We start from the raw sequence: 10,407 nt of genomic DNA on the forward strand, positions 1-10,407 counted from the left end.
TTTCACTATTAATTATTTTCACATTACATTTCATATTAATTTATTTTAATTTTTTTAATTAAAAATACATGAAAAATAATGACATAATAAATGACATAAAAATTGTGGTGATATAAAATGACGAATGCATACCCTTGTTAAATTCAAAAATTAATGTGAATTAAAAGATAATATATGAAATGTTGTAATCTCCTTAATATAAAGATTTACGTGAATCCGTTTGTTTTTGCTCTTATTTGATTTGCAATGACATTTCATTGAGGTTACCAAAAAGTGCGACTGATGTCGCACATCATTAACGCAGTGACTATTAAATATATAAACAAAAATCATTTTGTAAGTAAAGTTAGTATTACATTACATCAAACAATCTAATGCACATCGTTAGATTAATTAACGGTTTGGCGCCGTTTAAAATTATAAAATGTTATTCTATCTTTTATTTTATCTATCTCTATATTTTATCTTTATGTAATCATATAGGATATTTTCAGCCATTGATAGATAGTATAATAAAATATATATTTTTTCGACTTAATATTATTTGTGTCATATAAAATAAAAAAAGATTAAATTATTTAAAATATAAACACTCAATTTTACTGTAACATTTTTATTCTTAGTTTTAGTTTTATAAATTTCTGTTAAAAAAGTCCAAGGAATAAGAATCTTATAGTACAAGAAAAATATTTTCGAATGATATATTATTAGTTCGGATATTATCAGCCATAATATGCTTTTTCTTTAAAATCATGCGGCACATTTATCATTCTATTTGTACATGTTGTTATATACGCCGATATAATATATGAAATAAAGAAATATATCTTATACTATGAAATTTTTTGTTGAAATTTAATTTTTATTCGAACAAAGTTCAAATAAAATAAATTTAATTAATTATTTCCGTATTAACATAATAAATACTATATGCGACATGATTAACCTATAAAATTCACACGAAGAACACACTAGAACATTATTAAGATAGACAATTAAGATAGACTAATAAATTTTTTATTCTGACATCCTTTTAATTAACTTCTTTGATTAATTTTAAAAACTTGATACAATATTTTGTTAATTAAACTTTTAACGGATGAAGTCCATTAGTTGTGTTAGCTAAAAATTAATGAAATAAATAAAATAATTTTCTTGACTGTCCTCTTACGTAATCAACAATAATACTCCTATGTATAATGAAAGAAAAATTTTAAAATTATAATTAATTTAAAGTAAAATTACATTCCGCATTAAGACACGTACCGTCGTAAGCGAAACTTGCCGATGAAAGAGACGATCACCGAAGGTACACAATCCTTCGTCTCAAGTTGTTTCCTCACCACTGTCGATTTTACATTTCTAATTTTTACATATTGATTCATTTCTGTTACGCCATCTTTCAACGTTTGAATATACTTCCTGCCATATTTCAACTTATATCTAGAAATACCTGCATTTCTAAAACATGGTATAGAAGTTGCACGTACTTATCATACTATGGTACTAGATAAATAAAACTTTTTCTACTAGCTAAAAGATGTCACTCTATATCACATTTTAACTTAATAAATTAAATATTTAAATATATATCATAATAATATTTTTATAATGTGCGCGTAATTATTTATTAAAATGTTCTTCATCTAAATATCGTATTAATTTAATTAATAATAAATTGTGATGCTTTAATTTCTTTGTTTAACGTTCACTTTCTGATTAAAATACAATCGTCAGAGAAAATAGTTACCTAATGACGCACACTCTTTTTATCTGTGATATATTTCCGTGGAATGCCACTATATCCTTTAAAGTGGCCAGCCACATTTCGCTTCGTTTAAAACTAAATTAATATTTAAAACAATGACCAGCTGGACGATACTTTTTTTTTGTGTACAATTTTCTTCATTTATATTTTGCGAATATAAAGATTCAGAAATCCTTTGTGCATCTCAACAATCTTGCAAAAATTGCTTGCAAACCCCGCGATGTGTTTGGTGTTCTACTCCGGTTCATAATTATCGTTATTACAATTGTTTATGAAAAATATTTCGCTTTGTTATATAAAATAATAATAGATTTGTTTTTTTAGGTCTCTAATCAAAGCGTGAACAATCCACTGATTCGCTGTATCACCAGAGAAAAATTTTCAAACGAAGGTGATCATTGGTGTCGAGCGTCGGACGTGATAATTGAGGCGAATAAAATGTTGATTCTCGAAAATCGTCCACTGTCCTTAACGAAAGGCACGGATCCTGTTCAAATTCAACCTCAAAAAATTGATTTGAGACTCAGACGAGGGAAGTATATCTATAATCGAGATTAAATAAAATTGTATCCTTTTGGTGAAATAATATAATTCTATTTGACTATTTATATAGGCGAGGAATATCGATTGACTTTAAAATACAGTCAAGCAGAGGATTATCCGGTTGATTTGTATTATCTGATGGATTTATCAAAGTCCATGGAGGATTACAGGGATCAATTATCAGAATTGGGATTTCAATTGGCCGAAGCTATGCGAAACTTGACTTCAAATTTTCGCCTAGGATTTGGTAGTTTCGTGGATAAAGTTGTACTACCTATGACCAGTACGCAACCGGACAAGTATCTTGAAGTTTAACGTTCACGTTTCATCAATATCGTCACGACTTTATCACCCATCATACCATTTTCCCTTCCAGATTGAAATCACCGTGTAACTTGGATAAAACTAAGAAACCATGCGCACCACCATACGGATACAAGAATCAGATGCCTCTTACCGAAAACATTGCTCTTTTTAAAGTAATTCTGTCATTTTTTTTTTTTGCATAACAATTAATCTTTAATCTCTTGATTAATTAATTTTCAGACGCGCGTACAAGAAGCTCCGGTGTCTGGTAACTTGGATTCACCCGAGGGTGGACTTGACGCGATGATGCAAGCGATGGTTTGCACCAAGGAGATTGGCTGGCGGCAGAATGCTCGACATTTTATCGTTTTCTCAACAGACGCTAATTTTCACATCGCTGGAGATGGCAGAGTATGTAAAACATAATTGGACGTAAAGATTGCTTTAATTTAATTTGTTCTTTAAAAATAAAAACACGATTGCGTTTCAGCTTGCGGGAATCATCGAGCCCAATGATTGTCTCTGCCATTTGGACTCAGAAGGGTTCTACACGTACTCGCTTCTTCAAGACTATCCATCTATATCTCAGGTATGCAAATCTTTCTTTCCCAAGAATTGAAATATTAAATTAACGATTACATTTTTCACTATCGATTAAGATCAACAAGGTAGCTCGTGAGAACAACATGAACATCATATTTGCGGTTACGAGCAATCGAAACGAGACGTATCAATTATTGAGTAGAAGCATCAGAGGCTCTTCTATCGGAACGATAGAACGGAATTCTAAAAACGTAGTTGCTCTAGTCAGTGGAGAATACGAGGTATTCTCCTTGAATCAATTTCTAAGTATTATTACACGTTGTCGTATACATATAAAACGAAATGTTAACAATTTGTTCAGAAACTGGTCAACACCATAATAATGACGGACGATGCGCCAAAAATGATCGACGTGAAATATTTCTCACGATGTTTGGATAAAAGTGGTGAATTGAAAGAACGACAAGAATGCGGAGGATTACGAGTGGGGAATATGGTGGAATTTGAAGTAACGTTACAGGTAATTTGCATAAATCGGCAAATTCATCGAACGTTGCGCCGTGTGAATCATATCGTTTTGCGAATATTTGAGAATTATAATTAATTTTTTCTCGACTGCAGGCGATCGAATGTCCAAAGGATTCCAACGAATGGCAGACAAGTATGCACATTAAACCCAGGGGTATAAACGAAAGTCTGACGATCGATCTGAGCGTTGCATGCGATTGTCCTTGCGAACGGCTAGGACATCCGGTAAAGACGATACATATTGAACGCTAGTCTTCTCATTAAAATAGTTACGTTTATATGTAGTTTATGCGTATACGTTAACTTTAAACGTTTTTCTTTCTCGCACGTTTCGAATGAAAACGTAGGGATACACGCCAGCTTCGGAAAATTGCAGAGGAAACGGTACTCTGGTTTGCGGTATATGCTCCTGCGATGATGGCTTTTATGGGAAGCAGTGCGAATGCGAAGGAAACGATGCCAGAGCGGAGAGTGCAGCTGCTATGGCTGATTGCAAGGCTAACAACGAGACCACTGAAATTTGTAGCGATCACGGAGTTTGCAAGTGCGGTGTGTGCGAGTGCATGAAACGTCCCAATCCTCAAGAAGTTTTCTACGGGAAATATTGCGAATGCGATAATTTCTCTTGCAAACGCAAAGAGGGATTAGTAAGTGAATATTTGCCTCAATTACATTTCAGGAAGAAAAGAATGGTTTTTCTACGACGTGGGATGTATACGCGATCGCGAATAGTTGTAACTAGATGTTTTAAAGTAGAAGAGAAGAATGACAGTTAAACGATTTCTCCATAGCACAGAACAGAGTATCACAGAACGCGGGTAAAATTGATATTTACCTCTTGTCATCGGTTACGGAGGAAACGTACGGTTCGTGCATCGTAAACTTACTTCGGAATCGTTTATTCGTATGGCGAAATTGCTCGAGTAATTTCCCTTTTAAGGAAACCTGCACCTTTCGAAGGAGGCGATAGATAAATTACACGTGTTTACGTGTATTATTCCATCTGACGTTGTTGTTGCGCGTTTAAGGTTTGCGGCGGGCGAGGCAAGTGTGAATGTGGTACTTGCAATTGCTTCCCGGGATGGGGTGGCGAGATGTGCGATTGCAGAGAAACGAATAGCACATGCATCTCGAGCAACAGCCAAACTATGGAGATTTGTAGCGGACGTGGTGACTGCATTTGCGGTAGCTGTTATTGTCATGAAAAAGACAATATTCGATATTCCGGCCGGTATTGCGAAGAGTGTCCCGTAAGTCTTTTTCCGCTCGACGATATACGAATACACATACATCTATATATTTATTAAAGAGGTAAAAGTCGTTTTTTTAGGTATGTCCTGATCAACGATGCGAGCAATTGAAGAATTGCGTCGAATGTGTGGTGCACAAATCCGGTCCCCTTGCTAGAAGTGAAAAATGTGACGAATGCATGCATCAAATAGATATTGTGAGACAACATTCTTTAGAATGTATTCTCCATAATTAGTTGGTAATTTTTTTTTATGCAATTTTCAATTGAACAGGTAGATAAGATCGTAGAAGATTCGGAAAAAGATCAAGAAAACGGAGCTCGTATTTGTCGAACTCCTGGGGATGCTGGATGCACGTTTGTGTTCAAGTACGAATATTACAGAGACGGTACTGGAGGGGATATTAAGATATTCAAGATCCTAGCTGAGAGAGAGAAGTCATGTCCTGTACCTATTAACGTTCTTGGTAAGTGGAATCGTAATAAATCAATGATACTACGTATCATATCGAGTGAATTATTGTAGGTGTTGCTGTGGGATTAATAATTAGTACTGTAATTATCGGTTTTGTGATTCTTCTTACTTGGAAGATATTAACAATGATTCGCGATAATCGCGAATTTAAAAAATTCGAGCGTGAACGAATTTTGGCTAATAAGTGGAATAGGGTAAACAACATTATTATTTTTTTATTTTAAATCTATAAATATAGATATTATTCTAATTATGCAATATTTGTTAATTTAGAGGGATAATCCGCTTTATAAGGAAGCTACATCTACATTCAAGAATCCGACATTCAACACGAATACGATCAGATAAAATTTATTTTCATAAAACGAATTGGTGCGCGAAATATTTCCATGGAAAGAAGCCTATTTTATTAAATGGTAGACGCTCCGATAGGTAGCGCCACCATATTCAAATCGAGAGTGACGACGCCATGTTGGTTAATTGCTTTGTGAGAAGACAGTTTCTAGTCGAAGAGATAAAACATTTATCCTTTCAATCTTCTTGGAAAACAATCTCTGTCTACTTTTATTCCTGCATTCCTATCTTGTAAGTGAAAATATTATTCATTACCTTTCCACTTTTTCCGCAAAATTCTTCCAAGTTTTATCAATCCTCTATTTTGCGATACTTATGTCTGAAACTTCGTTGAACTCGTTGGTGACAATTAATTTGCGCGCGTAAAATATAATATTTCGCGAGCTAGGTGCAGCCAGGAAGTGAAATAAATGCGATTAGAATAGATTGGGAAGACAAAAATCGATAAATGATCGTTCATAAATCAATTTTAAATTTGATCCGAGGATTTTGCGTGGAGATAGGTCCTGGCCTTTCCAACGATTGTTTCGAATATCCTCTGGCCTCGTACTTTATTGCTGGCTATGCTCGAAGAAGGCAGCCTTGTAAGGAGCTCGTAAATTCGTCACCATAGTCGGCTCCTGCTGCAAAACCCTGCGGCGACTCGGTGTATTTCCCACCAGAAACCTAAAGCTCTACCCACATTGAATCCGCCCATACGACTTGATTACTCGACCCTAATTATATCCTCGGTCTTCATTACAGCGGTGCTTGTTTTATAAAGATAAAGGCGTGTCAAGGAATGCCACAAAATTTTCGATGACTTTTTGTTTCGATATTGCCTTTCGATACGCCTTGTCATTCGTGATTGGTAATTGCAAGTAAATAGTTAAATAGTTGTCATTCGAGCGAATAATGAGCAATTTTTTAATAATTTTTTCTGCCCTTTTTTTTGTTTATATTTTTAACATTTTTTTCATATTAAAACATTTAGCTTCACAATACAATTATATTTATAATAATTGAATCGTATTTTTCAAAAAATAACGTGATTTCAAATCATAATTATCACGCCAATATTCCGTTTCGTGACTTGATAAAAACACTTAATTTCGGAATATTGGAAACGATAAAAATACCATTTTTCTTAGAATTCTGAAACAAATTAACGTAATTTCATAAAATGAATATGATTTGTCCGCGTAATCGGGCCTTAAGTCTAGCACAGAAAAACAGTCGAAGGAAGGAGAGAATAGCAGAGCCGGCGCTCCGCATACTAAATCATTGCCGCACGTCTGTTTCTTTACATTGTACAGATTTTATTGATTATTTTACGGTCGGGAACATTGTAAATCTCTTCATCCTGTATCGGCGTCTCACCTCGCTCTGCCGTGAGATGCTCCCACCGGGTGCCCATGGCGCCAATTATGCGAGTCGAACAGTATTGTTGTCGTATTCGTTCTGATCTGTCAGCCACGGCCTCACGTGTATCTCTTACGAACTAACGATTACTTTTCACGTCTACCATAGTTGTTGACTCTATGGAATTTTAAGATGGAGTTAGTTGTACCATGACAAAGGCCAGTGTACTCGTAACAATAGTCGCGAATTGGAGGTTAGGCATATATCGCGATTAAAATTTTTAAAATATACAAATAAATAAGTGCATTTTCCGTCTTATTCACATCTTAGTTCCATGTAAAGATTTCGGTTCATCATTTTAAAGTTTGGTTATAGTATCAGTTCGCGTTGAACGGCACCGTTTCATATTTCGCCCGCGGAACAATGTTGTTCGTTTTCACGGTTGCTAATGGCCGCCGCCGGTGCCTTAATTACAGCCAAATACGACCCAATCAGCCTTCGGGGGCCGGCAATGTCGGCCTGTTCCGAGCTTTCAAGTCATTTGGCATATTGTCGGATTCAACCTTTTGATTGATTTTCATTTCTTCTCGATGCATTCATTCCGATCATTCCGACTTCAGAGGCATTAGATACGTCGATACACGAATGAATGGCAATTATATTTCGAAATATAATTTCGAAGAGATTCTAAATAAAGGATAAAACGTGAGTGAGTTTATCTTTGCGTTCGAGTGAAAGATACGAGATCTTTCGCTACGTTGTTTCTTTTTTCGCGAATAGAACGTTGTTTATGATACATCGAAGAATTGACTGTTCGCATCGTACTTAGATAGTTGGACGGTTGATGGGCATGGAATAAATTTAGGCGATACTGCCGATCGTGGTGTATCGTGCAGTCAGCGCTGTTGGACGATCGAGAGTTGGTGAACGGAGCTGCACCACCTCTTCGCGTTTGACGCAGGCCGAGGCTCGTTAGTGCGCGCCCGTAAATCAAGCCGCAGGGGTGCCAACCCGCTAATATTACCGGGGTTCCTTTAGGATAGGAGGAGCACGTTCGCACCGCCGACGCGCACAGTAAACGTTCGATATATCTCATCGATAATGAGTTTGTTAAATGGATTAATATTCCACTTTTTTTTTCCCTCCTTCTGCCGTTTAAGCGGATATTCCAGTCCTACTAACTACACGAAACTATTTCGGAATACATCACTTTCTTTCACTTTTTTTACAGTTCGAAAGCAGTTTTACGATCGATATACCATGGATCGAACATCGTTTGGATACATTGAAAGCATCGATCGGATACATTGAATTCTGACTGTATATAATCTCAAGATCATTTTGGAGGAAAAAAGTTGAAAGAAGCAGAAGGATTTTAGCGCTCGATGATCGGATTTAATGGGAAAATGAGAATCGTCGGATTCTTTCCGCCGATTTAATATCCTGTTGTAAAGTATTTTTTAAACTCGTTGGCAACGTATTGCCACGTTTCGATCTTACGATTAGCGCGATCCTAACGACTCTGCTAACTAATAAACGAGATAGTGAACTGTTTCGTATCGATTATATCGAGGATATCGGTTCGAATCTTATGGAATCTGGTGCGTTCTTAGAGGCTGTATAACTCGTATATACAACCGGATAATTAATGGAGCCGGTAATGAGCTGATTATTATTAATAATATTTAGTCGAGGTTAAGCCGAGGCGACCCCGCCGTGCTGGAGCCCGGCTGCTCGTTAATTGAATCTGCCAATCATCGTAATGAGCGTCAGCGCCGGATCTGCTGTCCGTTCTTCGTTGTTGCTCTTTAGGGCCTGAAAGCTTGATGCTCGTTGCTTTCGAAAAACGAAATACGCGTGTTGCACTCTGCAACCCTATCCTAAGAAATGTGAGCAATTTTCTTCACCGGCCGCCTTTCGAGAACTTGATCGATATCGCGAACCCTGTCTAGAACCTTCTCGTAATTGTTGTTATTCGTTTACATTAATTACCACGCGCGCCAACCAAACTTTTAGTTAACGTTGGATCGAACGATCCAATTGTTTATAGGTAAATACAAATAATTGCGTTTTTATTACCTTTTTTTTTTTACCTATTCTTATTTTATTTCCTTATCTTAATATCTTTTCAAGGAATCCTTTTCAAAATTCCTTTTCTTTCTTTCTTTTACCAGCGAAGAACGAATCTATTTCTCGTCGTGCAATATTCGAAAGTGGACTTGTTAATCAGAATAGAAGAGTAGCGACCACGATAAGTCGGACAAGGGACAAATGTTCCCTCTTTTTGGAAGATAAGTCCGTTCTAACCAGAATCCTTGAGAATGCATTCTTATCTCTCGACTTTCGAATCAGGATTTCCGGTAATTTTAGTGAAGTGGAAATGCCAATCCACGATTCGAAAAGATGAGTGTTCTATCTCCTCTTATGTTCCAATATCGCGTACAAGTTTCGACAGTAAAAGTAAGTTTTCGAAAATAAGTAGTAAACCGATAATCGTTGATTTACGTAATAATACACGTTGTGGATTAAGAGAGAGGTGGATATAGAGGTATAAAGAGAGGGAAAGAGAGAAAAATGAAGAGAAAGTAAAGGGAGCGAAACAGCAAAAAAGGAGAATACACGGTAGAAGCGGTTTCGCGAAAACTCGTTTCTGTCGACGCCCTGTGGTAATTTCGTGTATAGGAATTAATAGATTAGCGAAGAGCACGTTTCCTCTTAATTCCAGCCCATTACGGGTTCGGTTTCTTGGCGTAAGGCGGGTCTGCTCGATTATGGAAGATAGCCAAAATCACCGGTGGATCGCGGAATTAGATCGAATTACCCAGACGCGAGATGATCGTCGTACGTAATTTCTCGATGAAAGAATGACGAGCAACTACGTCATCGTAGCCACTGTCTCGCGTTTTTCGCATCCAATTTTTTTATCCAATTATTATTTTCGTATTTCCCGCATATTTCTTCATGCCCGTTCTTCGTCTTTGTCCTCTTTATCCTTTATCAATCGGATACCATTTTCTCTGTTTTTCTATTCGCTCGATTCCAATTACGCATAGATTTCAATTACAACGAAATTAGAAGCGAATCGTGTTTCACGTGAATATATCGGCGGCACGACTCGGCTACCGAATGACGGGAGAAATTAATCAAAATAATCATCTCTGGGGCCCGAAGCGGCCAGCGGGGCCTGTCATTTACTCCCTTGGAACTCTTCTCCTCCGTCCTCCTGCCTTAGGAGATATATATATATATATATATACATATATATGTGTGTATATATATATATATTCCACGCTATCCAGT

General features: G+C 36.4%; 1 protein-coding gene across 4 annotated transcripts; it reads left to right on the forward strand.

Annotated features, from left to right (window-relative positions):
- Positions 1 to 1,647: 1,647 nt before the first annotated feature.
- On the forward strand, positions 1,648 to 9,182 carry LOC108004337 (integrin beta-PS-like). Of its 4 annotated transcripts, none has more exons than XM_062087354.1 (16): positions 1,648 to 2,010; positions 2,093 to 2,298; positions 2,380 to 2,610; positions 2,688 to 2,790; positions 2,858 to 3,028; positions 3,108 to 3,206; positions 3,277 to 3,441; positions 3,522 to 3,680; positions 3,782 to 3,913; positions 4,036 to 4,335; positions 4,717 to 4,938; positions 5,019 to 5,135; positions 5,212 to 5,404; positions 5,464 to 5,606; positions 5,686 to 8,181; positions 8,339 to 9,182. In XM_062087354.1, the coding sequence occupies exons 1-15, from the start codon at positions 1,864 to 1,866 to the stop codon at positions 5,758 to 5,760; spliced, it is 2,463 nt and encodes an 820-aa protein (XP_061943338.1). In that variant the 5' UTR covers positions 1,648 to 1,863; the 3' UTR covers positions 5,761 to 8,181; positions 8,339 to 9,182. The 4 variants fall into 4 exon arrangements, with proteins under 4 accessions (XP_061943338.1, XP_061943337.1, XP_061943336.1 ...); XM_062087353.1 differs by having other exon boundaries at positions 5,686 to 7,812; positions 7,937 to 9,182; XM_062087352.1 differs by having other exon boundaries at positions 5,686 to 7,812; positions 7,941 to 9,182.
- The last annotated feature ends 1,225 nt before the right edge of the window (positions 9,183 to 10,407 follow it).

Source organism: Apis cerana, linkage group LG1 (assembly GCF_029169275.1).
Source record: "Apis cerana isolate GH-2021 linkage group LG1, AcerK_1.0, whole genome shotgun sequence".
NCBI classification, from domain to species: domain Eukaryota; kingdom Metazoa; phylum Arthropoda; class Insecta; order Hymenoptera; family Apidae; genus Apis; species Apis cerana.